A 26,307-nucleotide genomic window follows, 5' to 3' on the forward strand; every position below is an offset into this window, starting at 1 on the left:
GGGTCTCTTTGTACCCCCATTTTTGATCTGACAAATTTTCCTGATAAAACTTTTCTTGAAAAGTTTCAATTTTGAGTGACTGGCATTTACTGATGGAAAAAGGTTCCATGAAAAATTCCCAATCAGCTCAACTCCCAGCCTTGAGGAATAAGCTGTTTTAATTAAGACTATCACATTTTAGCAGGTTTTGGTCAGCTGTGTATGTTTCCTCATAATTCCAAAAAATATCTTCAGTTCCTGAAATTGTATGTAATTTTTGGAACTTTGACCAAGACCTGTGAAGAAGTGGGTTGTGCCCATGAAATCTTATGGATACTATCTACATGTTTTTTTAGTCTTTAAGATGCTGCAAGCCTATTTATTGTTTTTTAAGTTTTTCCAATTACAGACTAACTTGGACACCCCTTTGAAGCTCAAGACCTTTCAATCATTTGTAAAATTTGATAGGCTTAAAAATGATTTCCACCACACAGAATATATCTTTGTGTCCATCTCAATCTCTCTCTCTCTCTCTCTCATTCTCTTTCTCTATCTCTCTATCTAATTATAGCATGATACAAAAATATGTGTGAATTGTAACTTTTAGGTTGACATTGGAGAAAGTGATAAGCTTTTAGAAACGTTAATGAGAGTAAAATTTAATGTGCACTTAATTAATTGTTTTGAATGTGTACAACTAGATGGTTCCATCCATAAAACTTGACCCCCAATGAATAGCTTCCTTGTCGCCAGTGAGACTACAGGATTGAATAAAGGTTTACAATACAGAGCTCTTAATGTTATGAGTAATTTTTTCTCTTCATCCATTACATTGCCTGATATTGTGACAATTAGTATGCTATACTCATCCTTTGTACTTTATTTAGCAATAAAATGGTTCCATCTCGTAACTAGTATGTGCAATTTCAAAAGTTTGCAAATCTTGTAGAAACTGCAGGAGCAAAATATATACTGGGTCAGTTAGCCTTTTCCTCAGCCAATGAACGAGAATGTTTTCCGATACTGTATATTCTGAGCTCGTTGTCCTGACTTTTCCTAAACAACCCCAGAGATTGACTCACATCGTGTTTCTAACAAAATTATTCAGTACTGAATTAGACCTCATTCTTTGGAAGTATTCCTGGATATTAAGCTTTCATTTTCCAAATTTAGATTGAAATAATAAATGGAAATATGTGGCTAATGTAAAAAAGATCAGGGAAAACAATAAATTAATAACATTGAGGTTATGTAATAGTAAAAATATAATATTCTGTGCATTTTCTCTGAAGTTGATTTGTGGCACAATAATAAATTAATTTAATCCAAAGGGATTACCACTTATTCTGTAAATGAGAAATGAAAACTCATTGACCGCTGTATTTTTCATTGTTAAAATAATAAATGATGAGTTTGCAAACCTAATCTTGATCATTTTGGTGCTGTCTTTACCTTCTCAGGTTCCCACTCTGAACCTCCATCCTGCAATGCTAATTCCATCACTTGCCCATCCGCTTGCACATGCAGCAACAACATTGTGGACTGTCGAGGCAAGGGCTTAACAGAAATTCCATCTAACCTACCAGAGAGCATTGTGGAAATGTAAGTGCCCGTGTCAATTTACTAGTCTCATACGCGTCATTCCCAATCTAGCTCATTTCACTTACCGGAGGGAGCTGCCATTTTTAACAATTTAAGTTGACCTTAACCATTTGCCAGTCACATGGCCATTCCTCTCTCACCTTCCAGTTTCAGTTTTTTAAGGGCTCAATCCATGTCTTAAATGCAAAATGAGATATTGTCCAGACACCCCTGCACATCTGAGAACAGGATCAAATTCATTTCAGTGTGTATTTTTACCCACTAGAAAGAGGGTATGATCACTTATATCTAGAGACCAAGAAATAAAAATAGATCCGCTCCTCTTTTGTATTTTCCTTAACAGAGTAATTTTCATATTTTGGCTTACCTTAGAGAATTCTTCCAAATAATGGAAACTCTAATGTTAGACAGGTAGAGTGAACATGTAGTCAGGGTTTCTTTTCTGTGCTGAAATCTGACATAAGAACATAAGAACAAACAGCGATTTGTTCCTCTCTTTTCTGCCTTCTACATTTCATTTATTCCAAATCTTTTACACTTATCTCAGCACTTTCTTTTATCATCATATCAGATATTAGTTTTCAGATGTACTTGCTTTTACTAGTTTTATCTGTCACAGCAGTTCACAATCTACCACAGTCCTGATTAGTGTGAAATAAAACAGAATTGCTTTTGGTTGTTCCACAGGGAATTCCTTTAGAGGTTGTTGTAGTGCAGATAGCATCCCTCTTGCAACCAGCTTTGAGTGCTTTAACTTTATAGATTCAGTCATATCCATATAGTACTTGTAACAAGTCAGCTTTTCATCTCTGCAGAAATATTCCTAGACTGCAGATATATTCCTAGACTCTTCTTGGACAAGCTTAGTTGCTTCTTCATTTTTATGCTTGCCCATTGCAATGTAATATCTGACTCCCAGCAATTTGAGGGGTACTGTTTATCCAAAATTATGCAAACTTAGGTTTTGTTGGTACTCTGGTCTATTTGTGCATTCCACTGTCTCTACCTTCATTATTTTTGTAATTTAGGACTCAGAGCAAAATCTGAGTGATTAATATCTCTCTACACATGAGAGGGTATGTTTAATTTAATCAGTTTCCATGTTCTGTGTGGACCTTGCAACTCCCATATAAAAAGTTATTTTAAACATATAATTTCATTGAACAAATATGTTAGCTATAAACAGTGCTCTGGTGTTCTACTGCCCATGATAACCTGGGCATGTAAATATATTCACTATAAATGTAAAAATAGTCACATTCTTGATCACAGTTAACTCTGAACACTTCCTTTCCTTAAAAGTTCAGGCAAGTACAGTCTTCTGTTAGGATGGACCTGTCCTCCAGGAGCTTTTCATTCTTGTCTGAACACAGTTAGGCTGTGTCTACACTGGGCCACTTCTTCCGGAAAATCAGCCGCTTTTCCAGAATAAGCTGCGAGCTGTCTACACTGGCCCTTGAATTTCCGGAAAAGCAACGATGCTCTACTGTACAAAATCAGTCGCTATTCTGGAAAAACTATTCTGCTCTCGCTTGGGCCTAAGTCCTTATTCTGGAACACTGTTCCGGAAAAGGGCCAGTGTAGACAGCCCAGTAGTCTTTTCCGGAAAAAAGCCCCGATCGCGAAAATGGCGATCGGGGCTCTTTTCCGGAAAAGCGCGTCTACATTGGCCACGGACGCTTTTCCGGAAAAAGAGCTTTTCCGGAAAAGCAGCCTGCCAATGTAGATGCTCCTTTTCCGGAAAAACTGAAAACGGAATAGTATTCCGTTTTAAGCATTTCCGGAAATTCATGCCAGTGTAGACACAGCCATATAGTTTGGTCTTCACACCATCACCTGACAACAAGTTCTACAGACTGACTGTGTTGTGTGAAGTATTTCCCTATGTTAGTTTTGCTGCCTATTCATTTTTTTAGTGAGCCTTGGTTCCTGATTTATGTGACGAGGGTAAATAATATTTTTCTGTTCACTCTCTCCACACAATTCATGATTTTATAGACCTCTACCATATCTTCCTTAAGTTTTCTCATTTCTAAAATGAACAGTCCTGGCCTTTTCTCTCTTCATATGGAAGTTGTTTCATACCCCTAATCATTTTTGTTGCCCTTCTTTGTACTTTTCCAACTCCAATATATCTTTTTTGCGGTGGGGTGACCAGAACTGCATGTCTTATTGAAGGTGTATATGTGCCATGGATTTTTATAGTGGCACTATGATATTTTTGGTCTTCATAGAATCATAGAATAATAGGACTGGAAGGGACCTCAAGAGGTCATCGAGTCCAGCCCCCCGCCCTCAAGGCAGGACCAAGCTCCACCTACACCATCCTTGACAGATGTCTATCTAACCTGTTCTTAAATATCTCCAGAGAGGGAGATTCCACCACCTCCCTTGGCAATTTATTCCAATATTTGACCACCCTGACAGTTAGGAATTTTTTCCTAATGTCCAATCTAAACCTCCCCTGCTGCACTTTAAGCCCATTACTCCTTGTCCTGTCCTCAGAAACCAAGAGGAACAAATTTTCTCCTTCCTCCTTGTGACACCCTTTTAGATATTTGAAAACCGCTATCATGTCCCCCCTTAATCTTCTTTTTTCCAAACTAAACAAGCCCAGTTCATGAAGCCTGGCTTCATAGGTCATGTTCTCTAAACCTTTAATCATTCTTGTCGCTCTTCTCTGTACCCTTTCCAATTTCTCCACATCTTTCTTGAAATGTGGCACCCAGAACTGGACACAGTACTCCAGCTGAGGCCTAACTAGTGCAGAGTAGAGCGGCAGAATGACTTCACGAATGTATGTAACTCTGTCTAGTCAGCTTTTAATTTAGTTGCCTTGAGGAACTTTGTATCATCTGCCCTTTTTGCCATCTTGCTGTTCACCCCCGTTTCTGGGTGATTTATTAATATGTTGTTGAAGTGCACTTGTCCCAGTATTAATTCTTGGGGCACCCCACTATTTACTTGTCTGCACTGTGAGAAACATTATTCCTACCTTTCTTTCCCAACTTTTCATCAGCTACTGAACCATAAGAAGACTTTCCCTTTTATCCCAGAATTGCTTTTTTGTTTAAGTTAAGAGAGAGCTTATTTTTCTATTCACCTTTTTAAACGTTAGTTCTCTTAGTCTTTTTTTAAACTTGTATATTTCGGTGTGCTTAGGGAATGAGCAATTTCCAGGAAAGGGGGAGGTTACAGGGTTGGGCTTCTTTTTAAATATAATCAAGTGGGAGTTCTGTCTCTCTTGTGATGTGGTGTTTTATGCTGACATAGATGGATGATGATTCTTTGTGCGAAGGCAATGGGTCTGGTGAATTAGGGTCAATTAGAGAGTCAAGATAACAGATCTAGATGCACTTTATATGAAAATGCTCCAGAGAAAACTTGCAATTCTCATGCATAGCAAAAGAATCCCCCAGAGGGGATCATATGGCATTACTAGATCTTTTGAGAATATTCTTCACCAACCAGTTGTGGTATCTAACATATATCACTGACATTGTTGGATGGAGCTGATGGCCCAATTTTGGCACAATTGATTGTGGTCAAGCTCTCAGTAATCTACTAATCTCAAATGCGAAATGTGAAGCGGTAGGGGAATAATTTGTGATAGTTCACCTTGCTTGATATGTGTGAAATGGACAACCTCAGCGAGAAGATTTTTTAAAGCCTCTGATCATTTCTTGTGCTGCAAGGGCAGGGCCAGAGTTATGGCTCTATTTTTTTTGCACTTAAATGGTTTAAGTGGAGGGTTCCACAGATGAAATATTCTAGATGAGGTCTGTACTTCTATAGAAGACTTCATAGCTTATTTTCTTGTTAGATGTCATCATGAAAAAGGACATCAGCTTTGATGAACAGAAATATCTTCCTGGAAATGGACTTTGGGGTTTCTACTTTCAATCAGTTCAGAAGTACAAAAAGCAACTATTCTCATTGAATTTGTACTTTTGCACTTCCAGCACTAACCAGTACTAGTGACTACGCAGGTGTACAAAGTATTTGAATTCAACCAAACTTTTTTAAACCTCAGAATAGGATTGGGGATTGTTTCAAGTTTAGTGTGAACTGTAGGTCAGATGCCTTTTAGTATCTGGTTTACCAATCCTTAATATTCATTTTGCTTTATTGCTAACCAACATGAACTTTCTGTTCATTCCACCTTTAGCAAGTGTGGTTCTTTGCCAGACCATTACATTTTAGGGCATGGGTGGCAGGTATAAGAGGCAGAGGAAATCAATGCCTTTCCAAACTGCCAACCTGGCCCACCCATACTTTGCACCCAGAGGAACTGAACAACGGCAAAAATGTAAATCAGTGATGAAAGGTAGAAATAAAGACACTTTTATATGCAGAGATGGGTTAAGAAGGAGTGTAGTTTTTTTGTTTTTGTTTTTGTTTTTTTGTCTGGGTATCATAAGGTACAGTTTGAATAGAAATGTTGAGGTTCTATTTAAATTGCTAGAAGATTGTTTAGATTGTTCTTGCCTATTTATACTGTAATTCTGACATCTGTAAAAAAAAAAAAAAAAAAAAAAAGTACCTGCATGCAGGTGAATTTCACCAGAAAAGCTGTGTAGGAGATTGTAATCTTGGAAGTTTTTTTTCTGAAGAATCCTTTAATCTCACCAGACACAAATCAGGTTCTGTTAATAAAAAAGAATTTGTCTGAACAGTAAGGACAATAACATATCCCAAGTAATCAAACTGACTAAATTTAGATTGAGCAGAGCAGACTGGAAAATTCAGAACAAGAAACTTCAGAGATCTTGTGTTATCTAATGTGACTGTCACTCAAAGGTAGTTTCTAACCTGGTATCTTAGAAAGCAAAGTACTTTCATTGAAGGCCACATTATATAGTATTGGCTGAAATATTACAGGAAGGAGATCGTATTTCATCATATCTGTACGCATCTTGAAAGTTCATTATGAAAGTGCAGAAGACATCAGAGAAAATAAATATGGAATACAAAAACAAAATATATAAAGTATATGAAATATATACATATAAAATGTGCTAATCAGTTTTATTATTGTAGGAAGCTGCTATGACATTTGATTTGTATGTTTGGTTTTCTGCTAGTGTTACTAAATGAATTTGTGGGGTTTGATGGATGTTTTCATGGAAAGAATAAATAATCTATATATTCTACTTATCAGAAACCTAAAATATCTGTTTTGTTGCCAAAATACTATAAGTGGCATGTATCTATCTCATAAGGAAAGCATTTGCACTTGTAACCTGAACTTGTTTAGGTTGGGATTTCTACAGGTATCTGGACCTGGAAGAAATTAGGGGGTCAGGAGGCATGATGCTGATGGAGTCGTTGAGAAGCAAAGCATAGAGCAGGGTATTTTATTCAGAACCTTCCCATGTATTTTTTGAGGCAGAAAGCTTGAGAACCTCATGTTCAGCTGTATCAGCAGGAAAGAAAAATTAGGACCGTCTCACTGAGCACCTGATACAAGGAAGTGCTTGATCCAGACCTGCCTCTTCTCTCTAACATGTGAAAAATACTCTGTGGTATCCCCTGGATAGGGTCACTGTGCCTTTAAATCCAGTTATGGCAGGAGAAGAATTTTACATGTCTGGTTTTTTCTGGGGTTTTTTACTGGACAGGGGCCACAAATACCGGACTGTCCAGGAGAAAATCAGACACCTGGCATCCCTACTCCTGGATCCGCACAGTGGTTGCTAAATTCAGTATTTACAAGCTGGTCTTGAAAGTGCTGTTGATATGTATCAGCTTGGACTCAGTGAATAGCCGATACTATGGGGTGGCTATGAGGTCTTTAATGGAGTCTGCTATATTAGAGGCCAGAACAAGCCCTTAAAGTGAAACTACATTGTTTTTATTATGAAAGATGCCTGTCGTCATGCCAGAGAGCTCTTTGCTGAGCATTGTTATCCAAATAGGTTAGTGTACAGAGATTTCTTTTCAGAGTCTGTTTAGAGTTGACAATTCCAATGGGAACTGTGGATGATAAAGATAAGTAGTTAAAAATTCAGTCAAGAATTCTATCTCTAGCTTTTTAAAGTTTCAGTATAGATAGAAAAAATCTACACCCCGAAGGGGTTTTTCATCACTTGAAGGAAGGTTTGAAATGAAAGGTGGAAATTCGTATTCCTGCTCCATGGCTCTGGGTTATACCGACAGATCTGCAGTTATGTTGTTACAGACAGAGAAGAGCAAGTGTCTTGAGAAACCTAAAGAAAAGCTAATTAGGAAGAAATTGTTGTACTTGGAGACGTGGATGAAAATCCATGTAGATAAGCAATCTTTGATTTTCTAATGGACACCTGAGACCTAACTTACGTTTCCTTAAAACTAACTGTAATATTTCAGACCTTATGCAAAAGTTGATCAATATGACTTGTGACTAAATGAATCTGCAGAGTCCCTGTGCTCGGAAACCGCTTAGATATTTATCAGTCTAATCATTTCTGATCCAAAGTCACATATTGACCACTGGCAAGCATTAGATCCAAGTTCCGTGAGGCTAATTTTCAAACCTGACAGTTTTCCAATTCCATTCAAAGATAGTAGAGGTTGCAGCATGGGAGAGAGTTTGCTAGTTCCGTAACAAAATGAAACAGACTAGAACACTTGGGACATGCACTCTTGGTATAGGATAGGGAGAGCAGGTTGCTGACCACAGCTTCTCCACTGCATAAGAAACCATAAAATGGGAAGGTGAAGTTTGGGAGAAGTAAATTCCCTTGGTTGCAGTGCGAAAATAATGGTTTCATTATGATTTATAATAAATACTATTGATTTTTACTTGGGAGGCAGTCAGATGCTATCATGATGGGTGGTGGTATAAATCCCTAAGGGCACATCTACACAGCAGCGTTATTTTGAAATAACTGATGTTATTTTTGAAATAACAAAATGCATGTCTACACTGCAAGCCATTATTTCGAAATAATTTCGAGATAGAAGACTACTTACTCTCATTCTACGTGGAGTAAGGGAAGTCAAAGGAAGAGTGTTCTTCCTTTGACTTCCTACTATGAAGACAGTGCCAAAAACTGAATTAAGCTATTTCAACTTCAGCTACACAATTGACGTAGCTGAAGTTGCGTAGCTTAATTCAAATTTTGCCCTGCTGTGTAGACATGCCCTAAGAGAATGAGAGAACCACATATGTGTTCAGTGTTATATAACAGCAGTAGCAGTAGCTCCAATCAGAAAGAGAATGAAAGCTTTAAAAATCCATTACTTAAAACAGCAGAATGCAAAGAGATTTAGAATATTTGGTTTTACAAACCAATCATTAAAGTAGTTCTGTTGTCTTTTGGGTGAGGAAGGAAGAGAAGAGACACAAAGGCCACCACTCAGAATTCCCAACCCCCAAAGTTTCTCAAGCAACAACATTGTGCATTTTGACTTCAAACTTTGCTTACATGATGCTGTCCAAATCCTTTATTTGGCATTGATTTGTTGTGCATTGCCATAATTCAGTAGGAATACCTTTTCACTGATTGGCTAAATGCAAAGTATTGGTTTTTTGTAACCACAATGCACTTGACATAGTGATTACCTTTTGATAAATACTTTAACAAAGTAAAGTAGGGATCTGCTCATGTCATTGTGATGGAATAAACGTTGCAGAGTGAGACAGGCTATTCAAGGCATGAAAGGTGTCAAGGGACCTAGGTCAGGTTTCAAAACCTCTGTGAGGCAACTTGTAATGTAACAGAAGAATAAATCTAATACCTGACCAGCCCCTGTTAAGGGCCAAAAAAATTCAACGAAGTTCATATATTGAAGTCCCAAGTATATGGTGTCCTCCCCTAACTCAGGTATCAGAAGAAGACACACACTTCTCATTGGGTCACTGTTGCTTCTTAGAAATCCCCCACCTTACTCCGGGTCTTTGATATTCCCAGTCTCTTAGCAAGGAACCTCTTGGCCACCCAAATGGTGCAAGCCTATAAGAACGTTGGTGATATAAGGACCCAGTGTGCAGATTGGTCATTGTGCATTACTTTGTCCTCTGCCAGCAGGAACTTTCAATGGCTGCCTCTTGTGGAAGGGACATGTTCTGCACATCAGAAGCAGAGCATGACAACACTGGTAATAGAGCGTAGCTGCCTCATTTGTAGACTCTATTCATTTGACAGCTAAGAATTATCGGTACTGATGCTTCGCTCCCTCTCTCTCTGTTTTCCCAAGCTAGTGATTTGTCTGTGTTATGGGTAGGCTTGACAAACCATTATGCATTAGCGGCCGAGATGTTGTTTGAAATGGGAAAATTGCTAGCAAACTGCTCCATTAACAAGCCGAGTAACAAATTCTGTTTTTCCCCCCAATGAAAAAGAGATAGCTGAGGCCCAAATTAATATGACTGTCTCCCCCACTCTGTAATGAGCATTACTCTTCAAGACAAATGTTTTCACCCCTCCAAAGAATGTGATCTGGCTCTAAGAAAGCTGTGTTAGGTGATTTTTTTTAATCCTTTGTGTTTTCCTGCTATGTGTTTGAGTAGTTTAAGCATCAAATGAGGTGGTGACGAAAAGATTTGCACCCCAGAGAACCTTGAGATGGATTAGGATGGGATTTCAATTGCTTATTCTTTGTCGCAGGATCATTTGTCACCTTTAAGTGCATCCTTTCTTCCTTGCTTTTTCTAACTGTTTTGTTTGCTATGTACTCTTAGTGCCACAAGTCATTTAAAAATCAAAAAAGATCTTCTCCCACATCACAATATTAGGAAAAAAATACATCTGAATCCATCAGGTTGTCTGGGTTTTCCAGGCTCTGATACTTTATTAGAGAAGGGAAAAGGAAATTGCTCTTATCCTTTGACATCCTCTGTCACTGAAGCTTTAAAAAGAAACCTTCCCTCCAAGGCAGACACAACAATGTTTCAAAGCAGAAGGGGGAAGTGCAGCATCTACAACACATTTGGGCAATGCTTGCAGGCAGCAGCTGACATAGCAGATTGAAGGGGATGACTGAACGGAGGAGCAAAACCCTATGAGAGGGTTGAATGGTACATTTCTTATCAAATCAGTTTATTCCACCAGTCTTTATAGTGTGTTCTCATGGATTCTACATAGTCAGTGCTATGTCTGTAAAATACAGCTGGTTGCAAAGTATCAGTGAACATTTTCTCATACATTTTTACTTTAATTCCAAACAATACAGAAATCTAGTACCTGGGGGAAATGGTTTAAGTAGTCAATAAAAATTATTCTTTTCACTTGCATCTTTTGTCAGAGAATCTCAAAATGCATCTCCAAAATTGTTTCCTTATATTCCAGTGAGGCAAGTAAAAGTTATGTATAAGGGATCACTTCACTATCCATTGAAACCTCAGTCACTTCTGGGAAAGAACAAAGTTGTTCTTTACCAGTGTACAGCAGCAGCAGCTACCACATTAGGATATGGGCTGAAGAATACTATCCACCTGAAGATGCAAATTTGATACATTTCATTCTGTCTAGCTCTACTCTTAACAGAATGTAACCACCACCCTCAGGTTACCACACCATTTTTGGGGGGGCGGGAGGGTTACACGATCTGGTAAGAGCCTCAGTTTTGCCTCTTATTTGAAAGATTGTGCTTCCAGCAGCACTGTTCCGCACTATAGCATGGTGAGTCCGCACTGACTCGTAGTGAAGAGTGACCCCTCAGAAACATCTTCTGGAAGAATCTAATTGTTCCTGGGACATTTTCCATCCCAGACTGACCTGTAGTCATGTTGCTTAGCTAGTGAGGTCAGGCAGGCTGGTAGTACAAAGCTACAGTATAAATCACATAGGTTTTCACATTTCTAATAATATAAAAACCTGTACCCACAGCACCATAACATGCATTTATGAATAAAAGAATGATAAAAGTCCAGCTGTCTACTTTGTATTTTCCAACTGCTCATTTTAATACTATAGAGTAAGAGTCGACTATGCTTTGTGGCAAGTTGGAATCTACATACATCTACTTGCAGGGTATCATTATCATGATAGGGCCCACTAAATTTACATCATCTGTTCTCCATAGTCCCCCACAGAAAGACTTCTTAAAAATAAAATGAAATCAAGAGCTTATTTGCGGAACTAAGCTGAAGATGCAGCAGCAGGTGATACCACCCTTGACCATCTATTTTCATCACAGGCCATCTGCTGCTCATTTGTGGTGAATAGTGAAGAATTCAGTGCTAATTCTGAGTGTTGCTGGCCAACTCCCTATGAAAAAACCCTCTGGAATCCTAATTTCTCTTTTCTTTCCCCCATTCCTCTGTCATCTTCTAGATTATTTATTTTATGTTTTCAGGAGCTGTGGACTTTGATATGTAGTGATTGCAGTTTGGTGTGTGTGTGTGTGTGTGTGACGGGAAAAGAGGAGGGTTGCTATCTTTTACATACAATTGATTCTAACCTCTACATGTGACATTTCCCTGTGCACTTTAAAGAGTTATTAATGAAGGACCAGATTTTCACCCAGCCTAATCTCATTTTGCAATTCTGTTCAGTCAAGTGGTCCTGAAGAAATGTGTGTCTCTCTGAAGCACAGAAACACCTAATTTGTGTCTGCAGAGTGGGTTGTTGGGAAGAGAGTTCCCCATTTTATTCCTAGAAAGGCAAACCTTTGTGAGTATACAAAGCAAAAGCCTTCTCTGAAAAATTGACCTACAGAATGTCTGGGAAAAATCTGTTGCAACTCTGGGTAGCACAAGCACACTAAAAAAACAATGTGCTGATATTCGCAGCAATTTACATTTCATTGCTCACTCGCCTGCAGTACAGTGCATGTGCATACCACACAATTTAGAACCAACTGTGAGGGAAATATTGTACAGAGATTCAAATCACGGAATGATTAAGATAATTAAGTCTCCTAATGGATCCCCAAATAGGAATGGTAATAGTAAAGCTTAATGGCAATGATTACGTACTTATTGCTTTACTTGCTATTCAGATCCACTCAATTGTTTCCTGTAAGACAGCCAAACTAGTGAAAATGTATTGGGGAAAGTGGGATTTTTTTTATTCATTGCAGGAACAGATCATGTAGAGGATATTCTCTGAAGCAACTTGCTATTGGCTCCATAAGTTCCCTCTTCAGTCTCCTGCAGTCCTTTCAAACACATGCTTCACCCTCTTGCTGCAATGCATGTTATCTCCAGAACCCATACTTCCATATTTTTGTTTCTCTCCTCCATATGGTTACACCAATAATCAATGCTAATTAACTCCATGTCCTCTCAGGGAGTTATGTTCTTAATTACCCATTACCATGGTTGCTTTTAAAGAGGAGAGTGTGTTGGGTTGTCCTGGACCCGTAGGTGTCACTGAGGTGTTTAGGATATATTGGGGTGCTTTGTATTTCAATCCTCTACCATTCCCAACAAGAGTGATTGTATGATCATGCTAACACTTTTAAAAATTACGATTTTATGTGACATTCTAGGAAAACATACTTTTTTTTTCCAAAATAGAGGCTTAGTAAAAACAAATTTTCTTCACTGTCAGATTTGGAGATAAGAATTTTTGGCAGCATGATAATTTGGGTATTTTGAGTTTAGCTTGTTAGGATTCATTTTTCCTCTTATTAACCTATACGATTACAAAGCCTGTCCTTCAGGATTATGGGAACCTTTCTAAATGTCTACTTAGAAACTTTTTTATGAAAAAATATTTAAAAAGTGAATTTGAATTTTATATTCCTCAATCAGTCCTTGCAATTTTTTGGTTTTTATTGTGGGATGCCTTCGGTATATGGCTTTACAAATGGACCCTAATATTCTAAAGTAGTGACAAAATCTCTTGAGATCTCTCCTTTTTAGTTCTTAAGTGGACATCAAAAGAGGCAAACGTATCTTATGCTTTTTATATATCATTTTCCTTTTTTAAAGTTTATATCACAATTCTTGCATCGCCTGTGAAAGATATGTAATAGAGCATTGTTATTCCCAAATTACAAATTGGAAAATTGACACAGAAGTTATTATATGGCCTTGTCTAAAAAAGTGACAAAGTGAGTTAGTGACCTACCTAGCTCTAGAACTTAGAATTCCTTGCTTTTACCCCCATGCTTTACAAACAGACCTACTTATCCATGAGAGTCTAGTGCAGTGGTTCTCACTTTTGTCTTGGCACCTTTCACATGGTAAGCCTCTGAGTGCAAACCTCTCCTCCCCCCCCCTTTATAAATTAAAAACACTTTTAAAAATATTTAGCACTATTGTAAATGCTGGTAGTGAAGCGGGTTGGGGTTAGGATGAAGCGGCCCAGTAGCAGCTTTCTCACACGGACCACTTTGAGAAACACTGCCAGAGTCTAATGGTCTGACATTGCACCAAATTCTATCTTACCAAATTCTTATCTCAAGATAAGTGATTATATTGGGAGATTCAGAAATATGTATAAAAAGTATTCTGTTAGGGTACATCTACACAACAGCCTTATTTTGGAATAACAGCTGTAATTCTAAAATAACAATGCAAGCATCCACACAGCAATTCTGTTTCTTTGAATTATTCCGAAATAGCTTATTCCGAAATAGCTCCTCCCAAGGGCCATTCAAAGTAATTACTCCCCAGTGCCTCCCGGGGCTCTCAATTGAGGTAGCACATCCACATTAGGGAAGCCTGCCTCGGACTAATTTTGAGGCTTCCCTGTAGTGTAGATGCTCTATTTCGAAATAAGCACGTAGTGTAGTCGTACCCTTAGAACTGAGTCAGCTTAAAGGCATCCTTTATCTGCTTCAGAGAATAAGAATAAAGCAACTTCTTGAAGGTGGACATTTGCCATTCTCTTGCAATAACTGCAAGTTTTTTACCTTATTCTTGGTGCAAAATATTACACTATACATTGAAAATCTTTCATTAATTCTTTTGGCCCTAAAGATGTTGTGGTGGTGTGGTTTGCAGTGTGTCTCTTCTGAGAAAGGAGAAAGTGGGCTTAGCTCCCACAGAATTAAATTTACCATGGCTTGCTTGCTTGCTTTCTTGTGTGCTTGCTTTTCTTTCTTTTTATAGAAATTTACTTAATCGGGAAGATAAGTTTGTTGTCTAAAAAAGCTATTTGCTGAATTTTAGCAGCTTTCAAAAGAAAGTCTGTTTCAAATATAGTTTTATATATCTGTACAAAAAGTCAGTGTAACATTTAATGTTATTTCTGCATTATAATCTTATGTTGCTCTGTTTGTTTTTAGACGCTTGGAACAGAATTCCATCAAAACAATTCCCCCTGGAGCTTTTTCCCAGTATAAGAAACTTAAGAGAATGTAAGTTTTAAAATAAGACTAATGTGCATGATTGATACTTGTAGCTTGTACCATTTTGAACTTTTATCTTCTTATTTTTCAAATAAACGGCCAAATTCTGTTTAGAAACCACTATGGATTGCATAGATAAACACTTTTTCAAATTATAAAACAGCATCAAATTGGCACAGGATGCTAGTGCATGAAATCGTTAATAAAATGCAGATTCACTTCTCTATTATGTAGCATATGAATTAATTAATTGTTGTACTTTTTATTTCTTTCAAAACATTGAATTCCTTAAATCAGAGAAGATTTTGAATTGTAATTATTTTTCTTTTGCATCTAGATGTCTATTTGCATCCTTTAAGTTAGTTGCCACTGATTAGGCAAAAGAGATGATTCTTTCAAGAGGGGTTTGAACTTTTGTAATATATTGTATTCCTGGTAAAAAATAGGTTGGGTTTCAAAATAAGTATAGTAGGCTTTTTCCCCCTCCAGACACTATTATAGATCTAGAAGAATCCTAATCTATTATGTTCAATATTGCTACCCTGGATTTACATCAGTAATGAAAGAACAGAATATGGAGATATATATTTCAAGTGATATTGAGGCTCATATGAGAGATACTAGATTGACAGCACTGAAAATTGTTGTCCCCTTCTGGCAGTAGTACAGATTGAACCTCTATAGACTGGCATTCTCTGGTCCAGCAATATCCATGGTCCAGCATGTTTTTAGTTAGTCGGTTGTCTGCTTATTGTGGGTGTGGCTAAATTCCCCATGGTCCTATAAAGTTTGTTTACACCCACCCATCTTGGCTCTCAGAGTTCTGTGCTGTTCTTTAGCTCTAAATTACGGCTAAAAGTGCAAGCATGTTTTTATGCTTTATCTACTTATTTCCTCGTGCCAATAGAGTAAAAATTGTGTAATAACTCTAAGACTTTGTTATTATCTGATAAAATATGTATTATAATATATTTATTATTTGATAAAACAGCTATGAAGAGAGCTGATAAGCCTGAGCTGGGTGTAGGCTTATATAGGGTGTATCGGTACAGTCATATGTTATTAAGATGCATTCCGAGCACTATTCCATTTATTTGCCTTAGTTAAATAAAAATAAAGACACCCACTCGCTACAATATTGGCCTCCTGTGGTTCGGCAAATCCCCAAGTCCGGCACCAGTCAGGTCCCAATAGTGCTGGACTAAAGAGGTTCAACATGTACTATAATCCAATATCATGATAAAACAAGCTTCTCCTTAATTGCCTTGCCATCCCATCAATGTGTCTGAGCACTCCTGTGCACCAGACCCTTTTGGGGAAAAGGAATAATTCTTTTCCCATAGCCCCTCGCTGAGACTGCTTATGAAGGCACCGTGGCCACTGGATTTTTTTTATGTAAAGGGCTGCTCGATAAGAGTAAGATCATTCTTGGCAAATTATTTCACATAGACATTGAAATACCAAATAGAAAATGCTCTTTGACGTGAATCCCTGTTAAACTGTGGCTATGGGGTGAAGTAGCTGTGCCAACAACCCAGAGCCACCCAGTGATCAAAGCTGGGGAATTCTAAAATATGGAACCCAATACTTAAAAGATCAAATCATCAATATCATGCATTTTCTCCTCTTTTCTCTCACGTTCAACTTAGCTGTATGCATTTTTAAAACTCTACTATATTAGATAGCAAGACAGAAATTTCTATGAAAAAGGTCAGTTCCCTTCCCTAACTTGTAACTCTTTCATTATTTAAAAGCTTCAGGGGGTAGCTGAGTTAGTCTGTACAGGATAAACTTAAAAAACAAAAAATAGTCTGGTAGCACTTTACAGACTAACAAAACACGTAGATGGTATCATGAGCTTTCGTGGTCATATGAAGAAGTGGGCTGTGCCCACGAAAACTAATGATACCATCTACATGTTTTGTTAGTCTTTAAAGTGCTACCAGACTATTTGTTATTTTTAAGTTTATCTTTCATTATTTGTTACTATTTGTTTTCTGAGATATGAGTAATATTAGAACTTTATAATCATTTATTCCTTATGTTTTCCTGATTGGTGCTTTCCAACTGCATAGGACTTAGTCAAGATATAGAAAATGATGGTTTTTCCCTAACTGTTCAGGAGCCAGGGCAGTGCTTATTATGAAAATGATAAGAGTAAAGGTTTTGTGTATGACAATTCCATCAGCAAGTTACATTAATAGGCTTTTGAGGCACTGTTGGCACCGGCTTTAAGATTATTCTTGAAATACTGTTAAGTGGTATTATTAATAATAGGGTTTTGCAGTTTATATATATATATATGGGAAAGACACGCTTAATGGCAGTTCTGATTCTACACAACCTTGTTACTATTCCTTCCATGATAGCGAGACAGTAAATCATTATCATCATCATCATCAACAACAACGATGGGCTAAATGCCCCTTGGTGTCCGATGCCTCCCTCACTATTTCCTTTCATCTTTCCCTGTCTAGTGTGGAGTGGCTTAGTTTCTGTTGACTAGCTCCGCACCAATCTACTACATCATCTACCCATTCTCTGTGGGGTCTGTCTCTCCTATTTGTACCATCCTTTATGCCAAATACCAGGGTCTTAACTTTTCACTCGTCATTTGTTCTGCAGATATGCCCAGACAGCTGTAACTTCTATTGTATAACCTTCTGCAGTAGGTTCTCTTTCAGCTGTATCTTCCTATATAATCCCTCTTTGGTGACCTTTCGCATCCACCCTATTCTCAGGATCTTTCTATAACAACTCCTCCCGAACGTCAATATCCTTCTCTTTGAATCTTTCATTATCACCCATGTCTCACGTCCATAGAACATGCTGCTAAATACACACGTTTTCAAGACGCTCGGCTTTGTTCCTAAGCTAATCGCCAAATGTTAATGGTACATTCTTTATCCACTTTTAGCAAAGAAATCTCCCAGTGTTTCACACACTTTATTTACACTTAAGTGATGGCTTCTATGGAAAAATCTAAGATCAAGCACTGCCCTTGTAAGAGTGTGGCAGGACAATTGTGGCATTTCTTTGCTGTAACACTGGTCTGCTTCCTTAGTGAGGTTCCAGAATTGTTGTGGGACACTGAGGATCTGTAATTTGGACCAGTGCTCATCAGAATTTGTGAAATCGGGTGGTGATCTATTAGTTTCATTACTGTTGGCCGTTACTGTCATCTCCCTTAGGGACTGCAACATGCTAGTATTACTAATACAAGCATGAACTGTGGTCAAGAAACTCACTTTTAATATTAAAAGGCTCATGAGTCATGGCTCTAATCTTAATATTAGACACATGGCTAGTGTCAAGAAGATTGTAGCTTTGGCATCATGAGAAGTCTTCAGATTTACTAAGTTCTGTTCTCTCTAGTTGTTTTAGACCTGGCTATGCATGGAGACTGTGCTGGTTTCATTGGCTGATGATCTTCGAGTGTAGGGAAAAGTGCATTTGTTCATGCTAATTTTTCAGATATAGCAGGAGTCTTTGATATCAGCAGGATTAATAACATGCCCGGAGGCCCGAACAAAAGTGCCTCCATTTTTTTCTCTAAAAGCAATCGAAGGGTGATATTAGGGCACTGCTGTGGAGCAGCAGAAAGTTCTAGATCACTACTGTTGCTGTTTGGTGAGGATGTTTATGGGGAGAAGGGCTATTTTACAGTTTTGACAGTACTTAGCTCAGTTTCCTGGAAGGTGATACAGTTTTTGTTTCCCAAAACTGTGTGGCTGAGATTAGCTTGTTTAGCTGAGGTGCCATCTAACTAAGATAGGTGGGATGAAGGCAACATCCAGAGGGGTGGGAAGAAGTAATAGTTGTTACCTGGATTGAGAAGTTATGTTTGCGTTTAGTTACAGCTCACTGTTTAGAGTGGATTCTTAACTGCCTCCAGATGTTCAGTTAGTTGAGGTAGCCAAGAGAACTTATGCCATCTTCTCTTGGTTGCAACAAATTATCTCTCATGAACCTCACCACAGTTGTTATTCATTCCTCCCACACATGGCTAACTACTGCAACTCAATGTACCTGGGTCAGAAAGAAGATTTCATCCTTCTAGTAGTCAAATATGTGGTTGCATGTCAAGGATTTTGAACATTTATACTAACATCCCTATGCCATCCCCTGCTATTTGTGCTTCTCGGGTGCATTTTGGGCACAAGACTGAATACAAGTAGCTGCAGCTCCCAGAAAGGTGTGGCTATTCTATAACTGCACTTCTACCTGATATTTTAACATTAACACTTTTCATCTTGCTAATAAGCAGGTCACAAAGCTGCAGTATAACCGTTCCTCAAATTATTCTGTGAATTGTGAGGAGGATCACTTTTCAACCAGCTCTAAACATTATTCAATAGTTTGTCTGAAAAGCTTTTAGAAGGCAGTAAAGAAACGTAAATCATCTTCATATGCTATACAAGAAGCACAAGATAGACTTTCTTCCATGTTGCACAGACAGAAATGATTTGCACTCGTATACAGTAGCTGCATGCAGTCACCCTCAGGAGTGTGTTTAGCAGAAAATCGTTTATATGTTGTCATGAGCATAAGACGATGAGACTTTGAGATGGTTAATGAATTCTCTGCCTGGATGGAATCCCGATCAGTCCATTAAACTCCCTGCTAAAGAGCTGCAGTTCCACTCTGTGATTCTAGTAATAGCCAAAACTGTGGAAGTTGGCGCTCTATTACCTAAACTAACCTAGTAATGAAAGGCTAGGAAAGCATGTACATGCGCTTTCTTGATGTAAATCAAGCACTAGAATGGAGAGAACTTACCACAAAGAAGCAGACCATAAAAAAGGAAACAAAAATGAAAAGCAAAATCTTAATTGAATCCTGGTGCCTCAATCAAGGCAGAAGGAGATTGAGCTTTGCTATCTAAGCAACAGCACTGGAGCCTTGGCTCTAATGGAAAGGAAATAATATAGCTAATTGCCTTCTAATGGTGAGCATGCCACATCCGCAAGAAGCAGGTGAATGTCGTTTCTCAGCATGCTGCTTATGCAAGTTCAGGCACCATTAGTCATACCCAGATTAACATCCTAACCTGGAGAAGGGGAAAAGGGACAAAAACGTTTGTTTCAATCAAAATGGGATGCATACAGACACAGGCTGCATTGAGATGTTTGGTTCCTCTTTCAGATGTCAGGATTCTGATGTATCATATTGCCCTGCTCCACTGTAATGGGTTAAAAAAAATTCCCGAATAGATGTCATAGTCCAAACTTTGGGCCAAGAAATTGGCTATTGCTATGAAGGCTGCTGTTAACATTTACTGCACTTTGTGTCTAGATAATAAGATGGTAACAGATTTCCTAAATAGCTTTCTGAGGGGCATAAAAGGGCTTCTTCTTCGTCAGCTATACTCACCACAGACTTGACTGCAGTGAGTATAGCTAAAGAAGAACCACAAAAATGAAACTCCAGTGGACAAAAGTGAAGCTACAAGCTATAGTAGGAAACATTATTAGATCAATCATTTTAAGAGACTTGTGAGAAAACCAAATTCCTTCTAGATTCCTAAAGAGATATTAGAAGGCTGCTACTCAAATGACGTTTATTGCACTGTTCTGAAAAAGGTGTTCTAGCAGAAATGGAGTAACAATGGATATGTAGTATGTGAAATACCACCCATGTCAGATTGCACTAGCCTGAACAATTAAGAGTCAGAGTTTCAGGTGACAGTTCACATGCTTCAAGTTCTGCGTGTACTAAATAGCTTGGAGAAAGTGATTTGATGTCATAGCCACATTGAGGCACCCTGTACAGCATGCTTGAATCCCACCTGTAGGAAAGGATGGACGGGTTCTTTAGCAGGGATATAATAGAATTTATTCCCGTAAACAAACTGTTCTACATCCTTCGTTGCTTTTTTTTTCAACCAAACATTTTCAAATATTCTGTGACAACGTGTTTTGACTAGCACTGCTATAATTGCAGTGTGAAGGGGACATTAATAAAACTTAATGGCTTGGCCAGATTTTGTAGTGATTTATGGCCCCTTGACACCATGCTGGTGGCGTAATAGGGCTATCATCTAGGATAAAATGCCCAGCAAAGTTCCCTTAAGATGGGAAGGTGCAGTAGACTATATGCTCTACTCGTCCACCACAGGCAATAGTGTCCATTAAGAACCTTACCTCAGTGGCACAATTGATTACTGCTCAGCGCCTGTTCTAAGTGGCACTAAAGCTGGTCTTTGAAATCACAGAAATGGCTGAACCATTCCCTCATACATGCACATTTGGCACAGGACAGACTCGTATCCATTCCAGCACTCACATTTCTTAGGATGGTTAATTGCTATAATTCATGCTTAACCCAAAACAGGGCTAACACATTTTGTTTTGTGTAGGAAACTAGAATTCTTGTCCTGGCTGTCACTCTCTTGCATCTCAATGATCACAATATAGTTTTCTCTGGCCTTCACAAATACAGTCTTGTCCCACTTATATTCATTCAGCTTGCTACTGTAAAGCTCATTTTCCTAGCCTGGTGCTTTGACCTTTTTTGCCCCTCTCTTAAGCTACATCTTGACTAAAAGTGAAAGGAATCTGGACTCATTTTTTTCATAAAAAGAAACTGTTTTGAAAAACCACTCTTCCTTAAAAAAATGAGGCTTACACGGTTTTTTAAAAAAGGGGTTTTTTTTCTGGAAAAAAACGCATCCAGACTACTCTCACTTTCGAAAGACCTGTTTTCAGGTCTTTCCACTTTGGAAAATAATGCGTAGTTTAGACATACCCCTAGTGTCCCTCCACCGTGCCCTCTTCTCTGCTGCATCAGACATAAGCTACTTGTCTTCACTTTCATGGCCCTTTGTAGCCTCTTGCTATCCTACGTATTCTCTCAGCTGGGAAATACTAACTCCCGCTTCTGATTAGCTACTGATACTAGTCTCAGTTGCCCACTGGTTGAATTTTCAAACAAGCATTTTTGTTGTGCATTTTTCTCATGCTTCCCCTCCTGGCTGGAAGGCGCTCTCTCTAAACATCCTCAAAGTCACCTTGTTGCCTTCCTTCAAATTCTTCCTTAAACTTTCCTTTGCCAAAATGCCTGCTAAATGCTTAGAGACTATGGTTCATTTACACTGCACGTGTATTTTGAAATAAGCTATTCCAGAAGAAATACTGTGAAATAGCTTATTTTGAAATACAGGCAGTCCCCGAGTTACGCGGATCCGACTTATGTCGGATCCGCAGTTACGAACGGGGCTTTTCTCGCCCTGGAGGACACGGGCGGCGGGACCTCCCAGATGCGCCGTAGTCCCGCCGCCCGCGTCCTCTGGGGCGAGAAAATCTGCTCTGTGTCTCACTGGTCTGCTGGGGGGGGCCCCCAGCAGACCACGGAGATATGGAGCAAAGCCGCAGAGGACGTGGGCAGCAGGATCACGGCGCATCTGGGCGGTCCCGCTGCCAGCGTCCTCCGAGGCTTTGCTCCACATCTCCCTGGTCTGCTGGGGAGACGAGGAGCAAAGCCTCGGAGAACGCCGGCAGCGGGACCCAGACACGCGGCGGTCCCACTGCAGGCATCCTCCGCGGCTTTGCTCCGCGTCTCCCTGGTCTGCTGGGGGTCCCAGCAGACCAGGGAGACGCGGAGCAAAGCCACGGAGGATGCAGACGGGACCGCGGCACGTCTCGGTGGTCCCGCCGCCCGTGTCTCCCTGGTCTGCTGGGGGGGGGAGCGCAGTTAGTGCGCCCTCCCCCCCAGCAGACCAGTCTTTTCTCGCCGCCAACGCCTGGGGTAGAGCAGCTGGGGCACTGCTGGGTTGGTCCCGCAGCACGGCTCCTCGGCCCTACTGGACCAACCCGGCAGCACCCCAGCTGCTCTGCCCCAGGCGTCCTGATTCAGCCGCCGCTGATCAGTTTCAGCAGCGGCTGAATCAGGATGCCTGGAGCAGAGTAGCTGGGATGCTGCTGGGTTGATCCAGCAGCGCCCCAGTTGCTCTGCCCCGGGCTTTCTGGAATCAACCGCTGATCAGTTTCAGCAGCGGCTGACTTGGGGACACCTGGGGCAGAGCAGCTGGGGCACTGCCGGGTTGGTCCCCGCAACGCCGAGGTGCGGCGCTGCGGGGACCTACCCGGCAGCGCTCCAGCTGCTCTGTCCCAGGCATCCAGATTTAGCCGCTGTTGAAACTGATCAGCGGCTGATTCCGGGAAGCCCAGGGCAGAGCAACTCTTCCTCGGGCTTCCTGTAGTCAGCCGCTGGTCAGTTTCAGCAGCGGCTGAATCTGGACGCCAGTTCCGACTTACATACAAATTCGACTTAAGAAAAAACCTACAGTCTCTATCTTGTACGTAACCCGGGGACTGCCTGTAGCATGTCTACACTACAGGAAAGCCTCAAAATTGGTCCGAGGCAGGCTTCTGTAATGTGGCTGTACTACCTCAATTTAGAGCCCAAGGAGGCACTGGGGAGTAATTACTTTGAATGGCCCTGGGGAGGAGCTATTTCAAAATAACAGCGGTGGAGCGTCCACACTACTGCTATTCCAAAATAGGCATTATTCCTCATGGAATGAGGTTTACAAAAGTCGGAATAAGCCGTCCGTTATTTCAGATTTATTTCAAAATTATGGAATTGCTGTGTAGATGCTTGCATTGTTATTTCGGAATAATGGATGTTACGAGAGACTTTTGTGCTGATAACATGGTTATCACACTGACCAATATTGTTGCATTGTTTTCTTGAAGTCCTCCATCTGTCTGTATCCATCTGTTGTCCCTTATCTTAAATTGCAGTTGTAAGCTATTTGGATGAGGAGCCATCTACTTGTTCTGTGTTTGTACCATGTCTATCACAGTGGGATCATGATGACTAGAGCTCTCACAAGCTATAAATAACAATAATAATGAAATAGGTAATAAAGTCCTTATAACACTGAAAAAACCCTTTTTTCAACAAATTCTTATTTACAAATAACCTGTCACTTCCCCCTCTCCTCTTCTATTCACAGAGACATCAGCAAGAATCAAGTATCTGATATTGCTCCTGACGCATTCCATGGCTTGAAATCCCTCACCTCGCTGTAAGTAAGGCTGAGTCAGCTGTTTGGTGAGAATCTCAATGTGTTTAAAAAAAAAGAATAGAATTGAGTGGTGGCTGGTGATGCTTTATGTTTCTGTGCAGAGTCGTCAACTAGTGTGAAGCGCCTAATCTTTCGTAAATGAGAAATTGATCGTGCAGACTTGAAGAGGGAACTGTTTACACAACTCTAATAAGTTCCTTTATAGATGCGTACCCTGAAGGTTATTTATTTGTTCACTTCTCCAAAGCCATTGAATGAGTGCATTATTTCTATGTCTGTGCTGTCTACGGTTATGTAGACTTATCTCCCGCTTCTTCTTGGTGTCCAAAAATACACCAAAGCTCAAAGTCACTTTTCAGTAGTGCTTTTAGAAAGGTCTTGGGAGAGGGAAGCTCTTTTCTACACCAGCACCATCTTCCATGTTCTCAGCAGCATTCAGATTCTGGTTTTCCTTTTGCAAATTACATAATGAAGGCCCTTAGCCAATGAAGAAAGTGTTCCTATTTCTGACCTGTAAGTATTACTTTTATCAACAAAATGGACTAAAATATTACTTAGTACAGAAATAAGAGGAGGGAAAACAGAATCTCTTCACAGTTGCTTTCTTTTTTCATACAGACACTGTCTGTGGTTTCCAGTTGAGTTTGAACTGCATTTTATCTGGTACCCACCATCAGTTCTACTTAAAACACTGAAGCTTGCAACAACAAATAAGGGGCAGTACATGGTAATTTGCTGCATAAGGAAAATGAACCAAAGAAAAAGTGTTGGGGGAAAGTCCTAGTAGGAAGAGGAGTCTAAACCTTTGGAATGGCATTGCCTGAGTTAATGTGAAATTGTTTTTAATACAATTTAGATTACTTTGGATTAGAGACCACTAGAAATTATGGAGTCGATTTAAACAGAGTTTATGAACTGTAGAAATGCAGCCAGCATTGCATTTTCTGGTTGCCAATCAGCATTAATAAATAATCTGTGCAACTTGTTGATCAATGCAAATTAGGGATGTTAAATATAAATTAATCGAATAGTCGATTAACCCCATGAATTCTTATCAGTTATTCGACTATTCTATAGTCCCTGGAGGCAAGGTTGGCACCTAATGCCCTCTGGCCCCACTCTTGAGGAACCCTCTGCCACTCCACACAGCTGCCTCTGTATTAGAGGCAACAGCGTGGGGTGCCAGGCAGGAGCTGGTTTGCAAGAAGAGCCAGTTTAAAAACCAGGTCTCCTTGCGGACTAGTTGTCTGTCACCCTGCGCTGCTGCCTCTGATAGAGAGGCAGAAGCACAGGGTGGCAGCAGCCCTGTCCGGGGGGTGGTGGGCTAAGCTCCTGGACCCAGTATGAGCCAGAACTGAGCCTGGTTGCCTGCCCACCTGGCTCCTAATACACTTAAAATGCAGAGCCGCAGCGAGGGTATGTCCCAGGCCTGCACCCAAGCCAGGACCAACCAGGCTACTGGCCAGCCTGCTAAAAAACTTACTGGCAAGGGGAGGGAGGAAATGTGTATAGTCTATAGCATTAACCTATAAGCTTATGCTTATCAGTTAATTGGTTAATCAACTACACTATTACAGCCTTAATGCAAATATTGAAAGACTTGTCAGCATTAAACTATATACTGTACTATGCCCTTGAGACAGAAAACTAAAAGATGGTTTTTATCCTGTCTTCTAAACATACCTGGTTGGATGCCAAAGATAGGTACTGTTGCCAGTTCGTATGGAATAACATGAGGATTGAAGTATTCTCTTGCTGCTCTGGATCTGGTCAAATTCCACCAAAATGTTAGTAAATGATTCAGTGAAAAAAAAATGGTGTTCACTGCTTAATGTAATTTTGGCTTTGTGCTAAACTAGCACTACTCAACAGGCTAGTGCTATAGGCCAAGGGATAGAAGCAACTTTCAGAATCTAGGCAGCTTCAGCGCTTATGCCCTGCCAAGCTCAGGGACATTCATGTTTAGATAGAATTGACACGGGCACCACAAGTTAGCCTCAGCAGCTGGGGAGGCATGCTGAGGGCGCATTTACACTGCAGCATTTTTCCAGAAAAATGACCGTTTTTCCGGAAAAACAATATTTGTGTCCACTCTGCCATTGAGTTCTTTTGACAGAAAGCTGAAAGAACAGAGGGGTTTTTCTGATGATGGTAAACCTCATCCTACCAGGAGGAAGCCTATTTCAGGAAAAGGTGTGTGTGAACGCAGAAGAGGGAGTTCTTTTGAAAAAAGAGGCCTCTAGGAAATAACACAGGTGCCCTGGTGGCCTCTCTATCCAGACTAATTACAACTGAAATGTGAGATAGCATCCAATCATTGTGGACGCTATCTTTCGAAAAAACACATTGCTTTTTCGTTGCGCTACTACTGTGTAGACGCTCTCTTTCGAAATAAGCTTTTCTGAAAGATCTCAGTTTCCCTCCTTCTGTAAGCAAACTAACCACTACAGCTGGTGCTCTAATTCCAT

At 39.9% G+C, this 26,307-nt stretch overlaps 1 protein-coding gene across 1 annotated transcript in view; it reads left to right on the top strand.

Moving 5' to 3' along the window:
- Window positions 1–26,307, top strand: part of SLIT3 (slit guidance ligand 3) — a 795,269-nt gene that overhangs the window by 531,420 nt on the left and 237,542 nt on the right. The window contains exons 9-11 of the mRNA XM_006115755.4: window positions 1,440–1,581; window positions 14,746–14,817; window positions 23,768–23,839. Of these exons, the coding sequence (XP_006115817.1) occupies window positions 1,440–1,581; window positions 14,746–14,817; window positions 23,768–23,839 (286 nt within the window). The remainder of the gene's footprint in view (window positions 1–1,439; window positions 1,582–14,745; window positions 14,818–23,767; window positions 23,840–26,307) is intronic.

The sequence above is a fragment of the Pelodiscus sinensis genome, chromosome 17, assembly GCF_049634645.1.
Source record: "Pelodiscus sinensis isolate JC-2024 chromosome 17, ASM4963464v1, whole genome shotgun sequence".
NCBI classification, from domain to species: Eukaryota; Metazoa; Chordata; order Testudines; family Trionychidae; genus Pelodiscus; species Pelodiscus sinensis.